A 19,073-nucleotide genomic window follows, 5' to 3' on the forward strand; every position below is an offset into this window, starting at 1 on the left:
ATCTCAGACATTTTTACTGTACATAGCAGTGATCATTATGTACAGAAATGCTCATTACTTATACTAGCAAAAATTGGAAGCACCCTGAATGCTCAACTTAGTGTAATGGTTATTATAAGTTTTAGTTTAGACATATAATAGAACATCATGGAGCCATTATATAAGTTTTTTAAAGACTGTTTGGTGATGTGGGAAAACAATTAAAATGTCCTGTTAAATGAAAAAAGGAAATGCCGTATGATTTTTTTTAAAGTTGTTTCTAAGTGATGGGACTATTGGTGGTTTTAAATTTTTTATTCATTTATGTATTCTATCCCTCATTTATTTTTATAGTGATATGTATTAGTTACATAATTAAAACACTCTTGAAAAAAATGTTATTTTATTCTGTTGTATAATTTTTAAAGTCTTACTTAAAAATCAGTAAAATGACAATGATTTGACACTCAAAAATATTTGCAAGTTTTGTTTTTCTTGAAAACTTTAATTGTTATTGGTTCAAGAAATTTTATCTTAAAATACATGTGGAATTAAGACAGAAAATTAATTTTTGGATACCTTTTCCTTCTCCTACTAGAAGTGGAAGACCTGTTTTCTTCACTTAAACATATCCAACATACTTTGGTAGATTCTCAGAGCCAGGAGGATATTTCACTGCTTTTACAACTTGTACAAAATAAAGATTTCCAGAATGCATTTAAGATACACAACGCTGTCACAGTACACATGAACAAGGCCAGTCCTCCATTTCCTCTTATCTCCAATGCGCAAGATCTTGCACAAGAGGTATGTATTCTGAACATCTCATTGACATATACAAAGTAATTGTTAGTGATAGTAAGGCGGCGTTCTTGGAAAATGCTGGTGTGATTATAAGGTTTGTTAGAATTAATTACTGCTGCTCACATGTTAATAATTTATTGTGTTAGGAAAAATTTGCTTATGTGTATTTTATCCTGAAAAAATATATGCTTAGTTCACAGTCAGGGCTCTGTTTCATGAAGAGAATAGCATTAGGTTTGTATATACAACTACATATTTGCATAGTAAGAGAAATATTTGTCTAAATTACTAAAGGGGAAAAATTTTAATGCTTGTAGTATAGTTTTATTTTAAGCATTATACATTATAAACTGAGATAAATGAATACTGATGAGATTAAATTATATTCGATAATCAGGTATCATAAATATGTAACTTCTAAGATTTGTTACTTGTAGATATTTTGAAGTTTTTCCTCTATAGATACTGTATAGAAAGTCCAAAATAATTAAATTTTAATGTACAGTGAGAGTGTCTCATGTTAACATGCTGATATTTAAGTTCTGGTGTCTGCTGCTTGTTGATGTTTAGTGTTTAATGTGTTTTGCAAACATTTTATTTTATTTATTTATTTTAAAAAGTATTTATTTGGCTGCGCCGGGTCTTAGTTGCAGCACGCGGCATCTTTAGTTGTGGCGTGTGGGATCTTTAGTTGCGGCATGCAGGATCTAGTTCCCTGACTGGGGATCGAACCTGGGCCCCCTGCATTGGGAGCGCAGAGTCTTAACCACTGGACCACCAGGAAGTCCCTCTGCAAACATATTTTATTTATTTTATTTATTTATTTATTTATTTATTTTTGGCTGTGTTGGGTCTTCATTTCTGTGCGAGGGCCTTCCCCAGCCGCGGCAAGCTGGGGCCACTCTTTCATCGCGGTGCGCGGGCCTCTCACCATCGCGGCCGCTCCTATTGCGGAGCACAGGCTCCAGACGCGCAAGCTCAGCAATTGTGGCTCACGGGCCCAGCCGCTTTGCGGCACGCGGGATCCTCCCAGACCAGGGCTCGAACCCCTGTCCCCTGCATTGGCAGGCAGACTCCCAACCACTGCGCCACCAGGGAAGCCCTGCAAACATATTTTAAATTGAAGGTTTTTAAAGGATGTAAGTAAGCCATCTCCTATTTTGGGGGGCTGGACATTCTGTCATTATTACAGGATTTTAAGTTATTTTGATATAAAAATGAATAATTCTGGAAGCCCATCAGGTAAATCTATTTCACTGAACCCAGACACAAAACAGAAAATGGGCTGAGGGAAGGGTAGGACTTCCAGAGCTACAGACACGTAAAATAGGTTAGGAGGCACTTTTTGAATTAGCACAGAATGTATTTTCTTCATTTAGATGCTTACAGTGAGCGAAGGTCCTATGTGCAAGAGTGGCAGAGGGAAGTCTCATGTTGCTCAGGCTAGGAGTGTGACCTGGGGACCTATTCCTAGAGGGGAAATTTCCCATCTGCTAGTTAAAAGACCTAGTTGAGACCTATTCTTTGTGCTCATTTTTTATTATTGAAATTAAATATGCAGAATTTTTCATTAATAAATTATCCCTGTAGTTTTACTTATAGTTTAAATGGGTTTCTTGAAAATTCCTTATAGAGATTGAAATAGCTGACAGTACTTTGATCTTATTTATTCACAAGTATAGTGTAACTTTTATTGTGTAGGGTTGGGAGGAATACATAATAGATCATTGTAATCCTTCTCATCCCATTTAGGACGAATGTTTGTCCAGCTAGGTACTGGGGCTTTGTTTTGTTAAGAACAGTAGGTAGAAAAGAGAATGATGCAAGCAAGAGAGATTTAAATTGCTCCATTGGAAGAAAGTGACACAACAGAAAGGGTGGAAAGAAAGGAAAAAAAGGAGGCAACGTAGCTTTAAAGGGTTTTAGGAGTTGAGAGGCAAAGAACTAGAAGTGGCTTAAAGAGTAATGCTTTGAGAGAGAAAGAAATGGTTAAAAAGGACTTTAAAAACTCTATTTTGAGTATTAGATTTAGCATAGTTAACATGTACATGGTTCACAATTGTAAAAGTATTGATTCCATATCAAGGAGATTTTCTCAAAGTTTGCTTTCACAGCCTTCAGTAATACTTGAGAATTGTATTGCTTTGGTGGTGGTGGGATAGTAGGTGATTAGTGACATTGGGCTGAGACTGGTCTTAAAATGAGTGCAAAATGACTAACCTAGTTGGGGCAGCAGCATACGGTTGTGCTACAAAGTGAATGATTTCCCCTGGAGTTGTGCGTGCACAACTGTGTGGTAGCCCTGAATTGACAGTGCATAACACGTGAGAAAAGGATGTTCTTGGAACTCATCAAAGAAGAGTGTTAAATCTGATAACAAAATTCTGAGGGTTAAATGGACTCATTGCTTTTATTTTACAGCTGGAAAAGCTTAACAATCACCTTATTCAACCCTTCTGTTTTATGTTTCTGAATATGGAGGCCAGGTGAGGTTTTGTGACTGGGATGAGACTAACTAGGCTACTCATATGCCCATTGCCTAATTTTTTGCTTTTTAGCATTCATAATTCCAGCTTTTTTCATATACAGTATTTAAAGGAAGAAATTACCTCATGTTTCAGTTAGTATATGATTTTTAAATGGAAATTTAATCCAAGTAAGTAAAAAAAACTCAAGGAACTTGATGAAAGAATGTCTTAACACATTAGGAAGTGTTCTTTGTTTTTATAGCTTAAAATATCAGTTAAGGGCTTCCCTGGTGGCGCAGTGGATGAGAATCTGCCTGCCAATGCAGGGGACACGGGTTCGAGCCCTGGTCTGGGAAGATCCCACATGCCGCGGAGCAACTAGGCCCGTGTGGCACAACTACTGAGCCTGCACGTCTGGAGCTTGTGCTCTGCAACAAGAGAGGCCACGATAGTGGGAGGCCCGTGCACCGCGATGAAGAGTGAGAGGTCCACGCACCGCGATGAAGAGTGGCTCCCACTCGCTGCAACTAGAGAAAGCCCTCGCACAGAAACGAAGACCCAACACAACCAAAAATAAATAAATAAATATATTTTTAAAAAATCAGTTAAACATTAAATGTCATATAATAGATAATACAACTTCTGAAGACTTCAGAGACTGAGATCTAGATTATATCTTTGACAATCTAGGATACTCATTAATAAATGTAAAACAAGTTTTTTGATCATTAAAGTGCTTTTATCAAGAAAAGGTTGAGAACCTGGGTTTCGTTAAATGAACTTTTGCTTATCCAGTAAAAATGCAAGCCAACAGACTAGAAAATGGTATTTGATTATTTGATTTTGAGATATTGAGGTATATACATGTATAAGTGTATATATAACAAAAACTTGCATCCAAAAGAACTGTCGCAAATTAACAAGAAAGAGTCTACTCAGTTTTTTTTTAATGGGCAAAGGACTTGGACAGACACTTCACAAAAAGAGGAAACCCCAACAGCCAGTAAGTATGAAAAGTTCAGCATCATTAGCTAATAGAGAAATGCAAATTAAAACAAAATGAGACTACTGCGTACACACCAAAATGACTAAAAAATTTTTTAAAAGACTGGCAATGTTAAATCTTAATGAACTTATGGAGGAACTGAAACTCTGATAATGTGATTGATGGAGTATAAATTGGTACTGCCACTTTGGAAAATGTTTGGAAATGTCTGCTAAAGCTAAAGTACCTATATCTGTGACCCAACATTTTTATGTCTGGGTATGTACCTGAGAGAAATGAAAACATATCCACACAAAGGCTTAAGCATAAACGTTCAAAGCAGCCAGATAATCATTAGAAGCTGGAAAGAACCCAGATGCCCATCAACCAGTGAAAATTGAGTTAGACTCTCACTGTGGAAGAAAAATGAGTTAACACTTACAATCTATTGAGAAGTACTACGATGGCAGTATGAAAAAGGTACCAAGAGCGTAATGAGATGTGCCTACTTCAGTAAGGGTAGGGGAGAGGCAGACATGGCAGAGGAGGAGATTTGGGAGGAAGGAAGAAACAGAAAATTTAATATGCTAAGTATTGAAGGACAGTTGGGAATATACCTGAAAGCCCAAGAAAGAGGAAAAGCCTTTGCACTGGCAAAGGGTACAAAGATAGTAGTGACTGAGAATCCACCTGCCAATGCAGGCGACACGGGTTTGAGCCCTGGTCTGGGAAGATCGCAGATGCCGTGGAGCAGCTAAGCCCGTGCGCCACAACTACTGAGCCTGCACTCTAGAGCCCGTGAGCCACAACTACTGAAGCCTGTGCGCCTAGAGCCCGCGCACCACAACGAAGAGTAGCCCCTGCTCGCCGGAGCTAGAGAAAGCCCACACGCAGCAACGAAGACCCAATACAGCCAAAAATAAATAAAATAAAAGAAATAAATTTAAAAAAAGAAAATTAATAGAACAGATTGTCCCCATGTGGAGAATAAAGGTAAAGGAGGCATCAAGGGTGACTTCCTGCCTGCTCTTCTTTGTATTGAATTCATCAAACATTGAGTGCTGTTTGCCAGGCATTCTGCCAATAGCCAGATACAAAGCTGAATAAGATACAGTTCTATTTTCAACGAGCTCAATCTATTGGGGATACAGTCACATCAACAATTTTAAATCAAATGTACTTAGACTTATAAGATGAGTACATGTTATCTAGGCAAGTTGACTAAGGCAGTTTAGGTAGATGGGACAGCTAGCATAATCACAGCCATCCTGGGGAGACAGCATAGTGTATGTAGGGAACAACAAGCAGTTTATGGCTGGACCAGAAAAAGTTAAGGCATGAGGAATGCCAGGAGATAGAGCTGGAAAAGAGGCAGGAATCAGATGTGCTAAGGATAATCTTACAAGGAGCTTGGACTCGATCCTTTAAGTGACAGAGCCAGCAAGAGCTAGAATGGTTATATTTGTATTTTAAAGTTTAAAAGGATATTTAAGGACATAGAAAAATAAAGTATTTTAATAATTAGTATCAGGGGGATTTCCCCGGTGGCGCAGTGGTTGGGAACCTGCCTGCCAATGCAGGGGACATGTGTTCGAGCCCTGGTCGGGGATCCACATGCCGCAGAGCAACTGAGCCCGTGTGACACAACTACTGAGCCTGCACTCTGGAGCCCGTGTGCCACAACTGCTGGAGACCATGTGCCTGGAGCCTGTGCTCTGCAACAAGAGAAGCCACCGCAATGAGAAGCCTGCTCACCGCAATGAAGAGTAGCCCCCGCTCACTGCAACTAGAGAAAGCCTGCACGCAGCAGTGAAAACCCAATGCAGCAAAAAATAAACAAATAAATTAATTAATTAAAAAAAATAATCACTATCAAATTGAAATAGTTATATTGTTATAAAACAGTATGACTAGCATGATCTCATTCTGGTAAAAGTAAGAAGTAACGGATATACACAAAGATTTTCTCATAGTTTTGAGGTTATGGATGTACTGTTTCTGATAACCAACTTTACTGAGATATAATTTACATACACTTAAAATTGGTATGCTTCATTATATAGTTCAATATTTTTGGCACATGTATACACCTGTGTAATCTACCACCACAATCTAGTTATAGAAACATCCGTGAATCCATAAAGCTCCCTTAATTTCCCTTGCAGACAGTAACCACTTCCCACTCCCCAGGCCCTAGGCAGCCAGTGATCTGTTTTTTGTTTTTACAGATTTGCCTTTTCTGGAAATTTCATATAAGTGGAATAAAATAATATGTAGTCTTTTATATCTGACTTGTTTTGTTTAGTATAATGTTTTTCAAATTCATCAGTGTGTTGCATGTATCAGTAGCTTGAACTTCTTGTTGAGTAGTATTCCATTGTATGCATATCCTACAATTTGTTTAACCACTCTCCTATTGGTGGATATTTAGGTTGTTTCCATTTTATTATTCTAGCAGATGTGTAACAGTATCTTGTTTTAGTTTGCATTTCCATATGTTGAGCATTTTTTCATAAGCTGTTTCCCTAACTTCTTTTGGAAAATATTTTGATCTTTTTCCCATTTTAAAAATCATATTGTAAATTTTATTGAGTTGTAAGAGTTCTTAATGTATTCTAGTTACAAGTCCTCCTGTCAGATATATATCTCTTGGTGAATATTTTGGTAAAAACAAGTATAAGAATATAGGAGGATATATACCAAATGATTCTCCCTAGGTTTGGGGATTATGGTGAGTTTTATTTCCTTCTTTTGGATTATCTATTTTCTGATTTTTCACATTTAACATATACCATTTCTGTAATTTAAAAAAATTAGTTTAAAATGCTCTGAAGGAAAATAGAGAAGGTATTTTAGCTAGAGAGGAGTACAAGATCAAGAGAGAACTTTTTTTTTTAAAAGATAAGAGATTAGAGCATTTTTATAGCCTAATGGAAAGGAGCCAGTATGATGTAAGAATAGCCTTTTAATTCCTTAGGCCTTTGTAGAAGTACCTCATGTTGTATGTTGACACTAAAATAGGCAACAACTGGATTAATAGGGGAAGGAAATAAACACTTAATAGGAGTTGAAATTTCTTTAGAAGGACTATCTCAGAGGTGCTAGGAACTGATTTAAAAGTAAAAATAGGAGGGAATTCCCCTGCAGTCCAGTGGTTAGGACTTGGCACTTTCACTGCCATGGCCCCAGGTTCAATCCCTGGTCGGGGAACTAAGACCCTACAAGCCGTGCAGTGCAGCCAAAATAAGTAAATAAATAAAAAAGGTAAAGATAGGAAAAAAGTGTCTATACACAAAATTATTGAGTTGACTTTGTACATTTTGTTCACCCTTGGTGCATTTCTAATCCAAAATTTTCTTTCTCCCTCAGGATCACTTTCTTAGGGACTATAAATTTCATTTTAAATTAACTGGGATTTGATATATTTAAAAAAGAAAAACACCCTATTTTAAAAATCAGCATTTAATTATTCAGTTTTGGATTACTGCACTTGACCATTAGTAAGACTTTAATCAAATTCTTGCAAAAGATAATAATTGCTATGCCCCCCTGTTTATACATATAGAACTCTACATTTAGAAACATGTTTTTCTAGGTGCCAAAACCAGAGGACAGGCTAATTTTGATGCTATCATTGCTATGATCTACTTGTGGTCAAATTAGTTAATCCCAAAATTATCATCTCTTAGGTTTGATAGGGGAATTACTTTAAAAATTACTTAAAATAACCATAAGAGGTATTAGAGAATTACTAGATTCCTGTTCTAATCATGAGTTACTTTTTTTAAAATTTATTTATTTATTTATTTATTTTTGACTGCGTTGGGTCTTTGCTGCTGTGCACAGGCTTTCTCTAGATGTGGCAAGAGGGGGCTACTCTTTGTTGTGGTGCGCGGACTTCTCACTGAGGTGGCTTCTCTTGTTGTGGAGCACGGGCTTTAGGCGCGCGAGTTTCAGTAGTTTTAGCACTGGGCTCAGCAGTTGTGGCTCGCAGACTCTAGAGTGCAAGCTCAGTAGTTGTGGTGCACAGGCTTAGTTGCTTCACGGCATGTGGGATCTTCCCAGACCAGGGATCAAACCCGTGTTCCCCACACCGGCAGGCAGATTCTTAACTGCTGAGCCACCAGGGAAGTCCCAATCATGAGTTAGTTTTATTAAAAAATTATACTATTTATTAATTTACTTCTATATGTTTTCATTGATGATGATAATTTTGGCTTTGTTAATCTGCATTGCTGCAAAGTGCTTTTTGGTACTCGAGTTAGGAAGTAGAGAAAGGAAGAAAATCAGAAGTATTAATAATGAGAGCATATATAGTATAATCTTTGAGGAAAACTAGTCCACAGAGCAAATTTGTACCTTTAAATATTTATGGTAGAAAAAAAGATGGAAAATAATTCGACAGAACATACAGCTCAAGTGATTAGAAATTGAAAAGGGAAATAAACTAAAGCAGAAAAAAGGAATTAAATTATTTAAATGGAAAGAACAATAGATTTAACATCAAAAGCTGGTTTTTTGACAAGTACAAGAAAATAGAGAAACCTTTGACAAGTTAGATGAAGAAAAAATACTAATAACATTAGGAAAGAAAAAAGCATAGATGCAAACGCAGGAGAGTAAAAAATTATAATTGCAGCTTTATGTCACTAAATGTGAAAGTGCTGTCAAGTGGGTGGTTTTTGTAAGAAAATGTAAATTGCCAAAAGTGACTTAAGAAAAGATAACCAAAAAAAGTAGTAACTATAGATAAAATTGAAAGTTGGAAATCCACCCCTAAAATAAACTACCAGGCCCAGATAATTTTACAAGCTCTATCAAAACATTAAGGAACATATAAGTCTTACGTTAAATAAACTGTTTTCATGTATAAATGTTGACTATTTCCCAACTCATTGTGGTAGAATTAGTATAGATACTAAAAACAGTAGTTCTGTAAACCAGTGTATATGACTATGCTCACCAAGTCTCTAACCCAATTTATGAACATTAATATAGAAATCTTAAAATGTGAGTAACTCACATAGAAATATATTAAGGTAATAATTTACTATGTGCTAGGTAGTGTGCTAAGCAGTTTATGTGGATTATCTCAATCTTTTAAGAACCTTACATTGTAGGTGCCAATCTACAGGTGAGGAAACAAAGACCAAAAAAAATTCTTCATACTCATGTGGAGTTTATCCTAGGAGTGCAAGAATTGCTTGGCTTGGGGAAATTCTTTAATGTGATTCACTGTAGTATGGTGGTTGTTTCATTACTCTCATATAAATTTATCTGTTAGTCTGTAACTCTTTAAAATGTCATCTCTGATTTAAAATGTAGTTACATAAACATATGATTAAAACACTAGAAAATAGCAACATAACTGTTAGAACAGTTCTTCCCTTATATAATCATTATTAGTCTCTTTTATATAGTATGTTTGCAGAAATTTTCAAGAAGGAAGTACCTCATTCATAGGCATAAATAAAAATGCTATTGTCCATCAGGTAACAAGATTGAAAACTCTGTGAGAAAAAAATACTTTTTTAAAGTTATAATTCTCTTTAATGCTTTTCTTTCTTACAAGTAGTTTTTACAATTTTTTTTGAATTTTTATTTTATTTATTTTTTTAAACAGCAGGTTCTTACTAGTTATCCATTTTATACATATTAGTGTATATATGTCAATCCCAATCTCCCAATTCATCACACCCCCCCCCACCACCACTTTCCCCCCTTGGTGTCCATATGTTTGTTCTCTACATTTGTGTCTCAATTTCTGCCCTGCAAACTGGTTCATCTGTACCATTTTTCTAGGTTCCACGTATATGCGTTTATATACAATATTTGTTTTTCTCTTTCTGACTTCACTCTGTATGACAGTCTCTAGATCCATCCACGTCTCTAAAAATGACCATATTTTGTTCCTTTTTATGGCTGAGTAATCCATTTTATATATGTACCACATCTTCTTTATCCATTCATCTGTCGATGGGCATTTAGGTTGCTTCCATGACCTGGCTATTGTAAATACTGCTGCAGTGAACATTGGGGTGCATGTGTCTTTTTGAATTATGGTTTTCTCTGGGTATATGCCCAGTAGGGGATTGCTGGGTCATATGGTAGTTCTATTTTTAGTTTTTTAAGGAACCTCCATACTGTTCTCCTTAGTGGCTTTATCAATTTACATTCCCACCAACAGTGCAGGAGGGTTCCCTTTTCTCCACACCCTCTCCAGCATTTGTTGTTAGTAGATTTTCTGATGATGCCCATTCTAACTGGTGTGAGCTGATAGCTCATTGTAGTTTTGATTTGCATTTCTCTAATAATTAGTGATGTTGAGCAGCTTTTCATGTGCCTCTTGGCCATCTGTATGTCTTCTTTGGAGAAATGTCTATTTAGCTCTTCTGCCCATTTTTGGATTGGGTTTTTTTAATATTGAGCTGCATGAGCTGTTTATATATTTTGGAGATTAATCCTTTGTTGATTGGTTTGCAAATATTTTTTCCCATTCTGAGGGTTGTCTTTTCGTCTTGTTTGTAGCTGTAGAAGTTTTCTGGTGGCATCTTTAGGATTCTCTATGTATAGTATCATGTCATCTGCAAACAGTGACAGTTTTACTTCTTCTTTTCCGATTTGTATTCCTTTTATTTCTTTTTCTTCTCTGATTGCCGTGGCTGGGACTTCCAAAACTATGTTGAATAATAGTGGCGAGAGTGGACATCCTTGTCTTGTTCCTGATCTTAGAGGAAATGCTTTCAGTTTTCACCATTGAGAATGATGTTTGCTGCGGGTTTGTCGTATATGGCCTTTATTATGTTGAAGTAGGTTCCCTCTATGGACACTTTCTGGAGAGTTTGTATCATAAATGGGTGTTGAATTTTGTCAAAAGCTTTTTCTGCATCTGTTGAGATGACCATATAGTTTTTCTTCTTCAATTTGTTAATCTGGTGTATCACATTGATTGATTTGTGTATATTGAAGAATCCTTGCATCCCTGGGATAAATCCCACTTGATCATGGTGTATGATCCTTTTAATGTGTTGTTGCATTCTGTTTGCTAGTATTTTTCTGAGGATTTTTGCATCTGTATTCATCAGTGATATTGGTCTGTGATTTTCTTTTTTTGTAGTATCTTTGGTTTTGGTATCAGGGTGATGGTGGCCTCATAGAATGAGTTTGGAAGTGTTCCTTCCTCTGCATTTTTTGGAAGAGTTTGAGAAGGATGGGTGTTAGCTCTTCTCTAAATGTTTAATAGAATTCACCTGTGAAGCCATCTGGTCCTGGACTTTTGTTTGTTGGAAGATTTTTAATCACAGTTTCAATTTCATTACTTGTGATTGGTCTGTTTGTATTTTCTATTTCTTCCTGGTTCAGTCTTGGAAGATTATACCTTTCTAAAAATTTGTCCATTTCTTCCAGGTTGTCCATTTTATTGGCATAGAGTTGCTTGTAGTAGTCTCTTAGGATGCTTTGTATTTCTGCGGTGTCTGTTGTAACTTCTCCTTTTTCATTTCTAATTTTATTGATTTGAGTCCTCTCCCTCTTTTTCTTGATGAGTCTGGCTAATGGTTTATCAATTTTGTTTATCTTCTCAGAGAACCAGCTTTTAGTTTTATTGATCTTGCTATTATTTTCTTTGTTTCTATTTCATTTATTTCTGCTGTGATCTTTATGACTTCTTTCCTTCTACTAACTTTGGGTTTTGTTTGTTCTTCTTTCTCTAGTTCCTGTAGGTGTAAGGTTAGATTGTTTACTTTAGATTTTTCTTTTTCTTGAGGTGGGATTGTATTGCTATAAACTTCCCTCTTAGAACTGCTTTTGCTGCATCCCATAGGTTTTGGTTCATCATGTTTTTGTTGTCATTTGTCTCTAGGTATTTTTTGATTTCCTCTTTGATTTCTTCAGTGATCTCTTGGTTATTTACTAACGTATTGTTTAGTCTCCATGTGTTTGTGTTTTTTTTATGGTTTTTTCCCTGTAATTGATTTCTAATCTCAAAGCATTGTGGTCAGAAAAGATGCTTGATATGATTTCAGTTTTCTTAAATTTACTGAGGCTTGATTTGTGACCCAAGATGTGATCTATCCTGGAGAATGTTCTGTGTGCAGTTGAGAAGAAAGTGTAATCTGCTGTTTTTGGATGGAATGTCCTATAAATGTCAATGAAATCTATCTGGTCTATTGTGTCATTTAAAGCTTGTTTCCTTATTAATTTTCTATTTGGATGATCTATCCATTGGTGTAAGTGAGGTGTTAACGTCCCCCACTATTATTGTGTTACTGTCTATTTCCTCTTTTACAGCTGTTAGCAGTTGCCTTATGTATTGAGGTGCTCCTATATTGGATGCATATATATTTATAATTGTTATATCTTCTTCTTGGATTGATCTCTTGATCATTATGTAGTGTCCTTCCTTGTCTCTTGTAACATTCTTTATTTTAAAGTCTATTTTATCTGATATGAGTATTGCTACTCCAGCTTTCTTTTGATTTCCATTTGCATGGAATATCTTTTTCCATCCCCTCACTTTCAGTCCGTATTTGTCCCTAGGTCTGAAGTGGGTCTCTTGTAGACAGCATGTAGATGGGTCTTATTTTGGTATCCATTCAGCAAGGCTGTGTCTTTTGGTTGGAGCATTTAATCCGTTCACATTTAAGGTAATTATGAATATGTATGTTCCTATTACCATTGTCTTAATTGTTATGGGTTTGTTTTTGTAGGTCCTTTTCTTCTCTTGTGTTTCCCACTTAGAGAAGTTCCTTTAGCATTTGTTATAGAGCTGGTTTGGTGATGCTGAATTCTCTTAGCTTTTGCTTGTCTGTAAAACTTTTGATTTCTCCATCAAATCTGAATGAGATCCTTGCTGGGTAGAGTAATCTTCGTTGTAGGTTCTTCCCTTTCATCACTTTAAATATATCATCCTACTCCGTTCTGGCTTGCAGAGTTTCTGGTGAGAAATCAGCTGTTAACCTTATGGGAGTTCCCTTGTATGTTACTTGTCGTTTTTCCCTTGTTGCTTTCAATAATTTTTCTTTGTCTTTAATTTTTGTCAATTTGATTACTGTGTGTCTTGGCATGTTTCTCCTTGGGTTTATCCTGCCTGGGACTCTCTGCGCTTCCAGAGAGTGGCTATTTCCTTTCCCATGTTAGGGAAGTTTTCGACTATCATCTCTTCAAATATTTTTTCGGGTCCTTTCTCTCTCTCTTCTCCTTCTGGGACCCCTATAATGCGAATGTTATTGCGTTTAATGTTGTCCCAGAGGTCTCTTAGGCTGTCTTCATTTCTTTTCAATCTTTTTTCTTTATTCTGTTCTGCAGCAGTGAATTCCACCATTCTGTCTTCCAGGTCATTTGTCCGTTCTTCTGCCTCAGTTATTCTGCTATTGATTCCTTCTAGTGTAGTTTTCATTTCACTTATTGTATTGTTCATCTCTGTTTGTTCTTTAGTTCTTCTAGGTCTTTGTTAAACATTTCTTGCATCTTTTAGATCTTTGCCTCCATTCTTCTTCTGAGGTCCTGGATCATATTCACTATCATTATTCTGAATTCTTTTTCCAGAAGTTTGCCTATCTCCACTTCATTTAGTCGTTTTTCTGGGGTTTTATCTTGTTCCTTCATCTGGTACATAGCCCTCTGCCTTTTCATCTTGTCTTTCTGTGAATGTGGTTTTTGTTCCACAGGCTGCAGGATTGTAGTTCTTCTTGCTTCTGCTGTCTGCCCTCTGGTGGATGAGGCTATCTAAGAGGCTTGTGCAAGTTTCCTGATGGGAGGGACTGGTGGTGGGTAGAGCTGGGTGTTGCTCTGGTGTGCAGAGCTCAGTAAAATTTTAATCTGCTTGTCTGCTGATGGGTGGGGCTGGGTTCCCTCCCTGTTGGTTGTTTGGCCTGAGGCGACCCAGCACTGGAGCCTGCCTGGCTCTTTGGTCAGGCTAATGGCGGACTCTGGGAGGGCTCACGCCAAGGAGTACTTCCCAGAACTTCTGCTGCCAGTGTCCTTGTCCTCACAGTGAGCCACAGCCACCCCCCGCCTCTGCAGGATACCCTCCAACACTATCAGGTGGGTCTGGTTCAGTCTCTTATGGGGTCACTGCTCCTTCCCCTGGGTCCCAATGGGCACAGTACTTTGTGTGTGCCCTCCAAGAGTGGAGTCTCTCTTTCCCCCAGTCCTGTTGAAGTCCTGCAATCAAATCCCACTAGCCTTCAACGTCTGATTCTCTAGGAATTCCTCCTCCCTTTGCCGTACCCCCAGGTTGGGAAGCCTGACGTGGGGCTCAGAACCTTCACTCCAGTGGATGGACTTGTGTGGTATAAGTGTTCTCCAGTTTGTGAGTCACCCACCTAGCAGTTATGGGATTTGATTTTATTGTGATTGCGCCCCTCCTGCCGTCTCATTGTGGCTTCTCCTTTGTCCTTGGATGTGGGGTATCTTTTTTGGTGAGTTCCAGTGTCTTCCTGTCAATGATTGTTCAGCAGTTAGTTGTGATTCTGGTGCTCTCGGAAGAGGGAGCGGGCACACATCCTTCTACTCCGCCATCTTGAACCCGTTTTCCAGTTTTTACAATTTTAAATCATACCTTTTTTTAAAAAAAAGAATCTTTATAAATGCTGGTGATATTTTCTATAACCTAGGAAGAATATTCTTTGTTTCTTAGGTACAATCTGTTTTGAAGGCAATCCACCAGAAGGAAGGACAAGAATTAACTGCTTTGCTGAATGCTCCACATATTCAGGTAGAAAATGGAGAGAGCATCATATATGTGGTTTTCCAGCATCCAAAATCACTTTGAATCAGAGTCTCTTGGGGTAAAAGAGACCTCAAATATTAATGTAGCCTGTTTTGATTGCTTACAACTCCCACTACAGAATAATTATTGTTGGATTATATATTTTTGTAGTTAAAGTTAACCACATTATCTTTGAAACAACTTCTTATTCTTTACAAATTCCTCCCTTTTTTGGTCATATTTTTCCATAAATTTTAATTATCTATGATGTTGGACCCTTGAGGTAATTTTGTTTTTTATGAAGTTTAATAAGCATTTTAGACTTTCATAACTCATCCCAGAGTATTCCCTTTTATACCTAACAAATCTTTAGTTATTATTAGCTGTAAAAGATACAGGGTTGCATCTGTACTTCATTTGGAAAGTTTGGAAAGAGATCTGAATATATAATTAATTACAGCACTTCTTTTAAAGGTTTAATGATCAGGATACTATCTATGTACATGATTAGGTTAAAATCTCTCGACAGAAATAAATCATGCTGTTACTTTAAATGCTATGGGTTTCTTTGAAACAGGCACTTTTACTGGCCCATGATAAGGTTGCTGAGCAGGAAATGCAGCTGGAGCCCATTACAGATGAGAGAGTTTATGAAAGCATTGGCCAATATGGAGGAGAAACTGTAAAAATAGTTCGTATAGAAAAGGCTCGAGATATTCCATTGGTAAGTGTCCCACATGTCTGATATATGATCCTTTCTACACAGGGGTCTTCTGTATGGCAGATAGTTGAAGACCCTTTACATTTCTGGTAGTTTTTCTCTTTGGAGGCTAATTTTTTGGAATTCTTTTATGTTCTTCCTCATACTCCTTATTCATCTGAGAAAAAATTTGTTCATCTTTTCTCACCCATAATTTGATGAAAATAATAGCTTGTGAAGTAATTGTTGAACAAAGAAGGGACAAGTAATCTGCTTCATTAATCTGCCAGCTTTTTAAAAAAACATTGGAAGTCTGATCTTTTCATTCAATGTAATTACTTACATACTTCACATATACTTAGAAGTATGCATTGTTTAATGTTAATATTTTGTAGTTTTTATATGTAGAACGTTTTTCTGTTAGTCTGCTATCATTGACTTAATTTTCTTTATTTTCAGAGAAATGTTTTTGAATCCTGAGTTCTCAAATTGTCTTGCACAGTGGTACATGAAATAGGGACTGTATTTTATTAAAGGGCATTTTATGTAACTAGGTGTTTCCCCACCAGAAAAAAAGAAATTGGGAACGTTATGACAAAATTTTAAAATAAAAGTTCAGGAGAAAAGTGTTACAAACTGTCTACTTTAAAGCTTTATTCTGTATTTCATATTTCCAGTTTTTGAGTGTATATATTTCAGTAGTACTTCCAATTTGTGTAATAAGTATTAATGTTTAATATATTTTAATGTGAATTGGATGCAGCTGTAATATTTAACATTTTGATAATTAACCAGATTAGTATCCATCTCTTAATGATATTTTGAATTTAAAAAGACTTTTAGTTACAAGTCATGTTCACTAATTATACCTAAATATAATATAACCATTTGAATAGCATCCAGCATACAGAGAACAAATTTGATTATAGGCTTTCATATTGTTTTTGAGCAAGTGCATTTTTATGCTGTTGTATGCTTCAAAAGTCTGATTTTAGAATTTTAACGAATGGAATGCTTCTGAAGCAAAAAATGTGGGGGAAATGATCAGCTTTCAAACCTAATTGCCATGATTACTCTAGCTGTGTAAATAAATTTTTTCTCAAGATAACTGAAAGCTAGAATTGTTGAATAGAAAAATAAAAATTAAAAAATGAGGAAATGTTGAACCAAAAAATTGCATTTTTATTTAAATATTGGCTATTGAATTTTTTTAAGGGTGCTACAGTTCGTAATGAAATGGATTCTGTCATCATTAGTCGGATAGTAAAAGGAGGTGCTGCAGAAAAAAGTGGTCTCTTACATGAAGGGGATGAAGTTCTGGAGATCAATGGCATTGAAATTCGGGGGAAAGATGTCAATGAGGTTTTTGACTTGTTGGTAAGTTGCCCCGGGTAGAAGAATAATTGATAGACTCTCAAAAGCGTCCTTGGTTATTGGACTTCAGAATAAAATATTTAAAAAGCATTTTAAAAATAACTGTTAAGATCTCTATACAATTTCTAGCATAATTTTCTGATGATATAATTGTTTCCACAATATTTATTAGTAGAATTTTATTCTTGTGGGGGTGGAGGTGCTACTGATTTTTTTTCTTTATTACTACCAGGTATATTTTATTTGCCTCTGAAATCACTAATAATAACTCATTCAAAAATATATGTATTAAATGCCTACTGTGTGCTAGTTGCTAGGGAAACAGTAACAAAACAAAGTTCACACCCTCATGATTTTTATGTTCATTTTGGTTTTTCATTACCTACAATTGATTGTTGTTTCCTTAACAATATTAGATAATAACAGTGGTATAGATCTACATTGTTCAATATAATAACCATTAGCTACATGTGCTAGTTATTTCTATTTAAATTAAGTAAAACTTAAAATTCAGTTCCTCATTCTTACTAGCTGCATTTCAGATGCTCAAGAAGCAGTATGTTACTAATGGCTATCATCTGAAGGTGTAGATATAGGAATATGACATTCTGCAATTCCAGTCCACTGATCAGAATTCTGTCATCATAGAAAGTTCTGTTAGACAGTGGTGGTATAATCAGGAGGCCATTTAGAGCCAACTTTTGAGGGCAATTTATGATCACTTCTTATATACCCCATCAATCAGATTTATATTCTTATTTACTTAATATGAGTTGTTACATTAGAATCTCTCCTATCTGCTGACGTCTACTGAAGAATCTAGAAAACATCCTCACATCCTTATTGTCACCCAGTCCCGTTCATTGCTTTGATAGCACAAAGTGCCAGTGGTCATTGTTCTTAGCCCTTGTTTTACTGGCTGCTGTCTCTAGATTGAGTACTGCTCCCTGCTATCTCAGGACCAGAAGTGTGATTACTGTCTAGGCTGGAGGTAGCTGAGCAAGGCGGGCAGTGGTGTACAGTTGTCCCTTGGTATCCATGGGGGATTGGTTCCAGGGCCCCCATGGATACCAAAATCCATGGATGCTCAAGTCCCTTACATAAAGTGGCATAGTTTTTGCATATAAACTACGTACATCCCCCAGTATACTTTAAATAATCTCTAGATTATTTATAATACCTAATACAATGTAATGCTAAGTAAATAGCTGTTTGCAGGTGGCAAAATCAAGTTTTGCATTTTGGAACTTTCTGGAATTTTTTTCCATCCACGGTTGGTTGAATTCACAGATATGGAACCCATGAATACGGAGGGCCGACTGTACTGGAAAATAATAGAGAACCTAGCAGTAAGACGCTATACAGTTATAAAATTGAATGACAGAGACAAAGCATCTGGGAAGTAAGAATATTTGTGTACTTGCATCGCTTTTCTAATCCTAGTAAAATTACTATTTTAAATTCTACTGTATTAAAATCGATGTATGTCAGAGTAGATAACCCAGAAGTGCTGCAGTATCTTCCAGTCCTTTACTGTGGAATCTTCCTAAACTTAAACTTAATGGAAGACAAAAACCCAAGACTTATGGGCTAAGTGGCTTTTCCCAGTGGACGAGAGGACCAAAATTGCAGAATGTCATATTCCTGGGTAGCTCTATAATGGAGTCCGTGAAAGGCATAATTTGTGCTTCCTGATAAAATGGGATTCATCTTTTCCAATTTTTTTTTTTAAGTCTCCTTGGGGTTCCAGAATAGTCCAGTTTAGGGACTATTGATCATAAGATCATGGAATGATTTTCATAAATACAGCTTTTTAAAATAATGTACTTTTTCTGTTACAGTCTGATATGCATGGTACTTTGACATTTGTTCTGATTCCCAGTCAACAGATCAAGCCTCCTCCTGCTAAGGAAACAGTAGTAAGTGATTTTTTTAATGTTCATTATTTATTTTCTGATGGCTACTGTTTACTTTTTTCTTAATTAACAAACTTGATTTTTTAAGAGTATTTTTAGGGGACTTCCCTGGTGGCACAGTGGTTAAGAATCTGCC

The 19,073-nt window shown here is 36.4% G+C and overlaps 1 protein-coding gene across 9 annotated transcripts in view; it reads left to right on the plus strand.

Moving 5' to 3' along the window:
* PALS1 (protein associated with LIN7 1, MAGUK p55 family member) overlaps positions 1–19,073 on the plus strand; it is a 102,290-nt gene that overhangs the window by 51,239 nt on the left and 31,978 nt on the right. For all 9 annotated transcript variants that reach the window (XM_007184319.2, XM_057543438.1, XM_057543439.1 and 6 more), the window contains 5 exons: positions 578–786; positions 14,876–14,953; positions 15,525–15,671; positions 16,863–17,024; positions 18,863–18,940. In XM_007184319.2, the coding sequence (XP_007184381.2) occupies positions 578–786; positions 14,876–14,953; positions 15,525–15,671; positions 16,863–17,024; positions 18,863–18,940 (674 nt within the window). The remainder of the gene's footprint in view (positions 1–577; positions 787–14,875; positions 14,954–15,524; positions 15,672–16,862; positions 17,025–18,862; positions 18,941–19,073) is intronic.

Source organism: Balaenoptera acutorostrata, chromosome 3, assembly GCF_949987535.1.
Source record: "Balaenoptera acutorostrata chromosome 3, mBalAcu1.1, whole genome shotgun sequence".
Lineage (NCBI taxonomy): Eukaryota > Metazoa > Chordata > Mammalia > Artiodactyla > Balaenopteridae > Balaenoptera > Balaenoptera acutorostrata.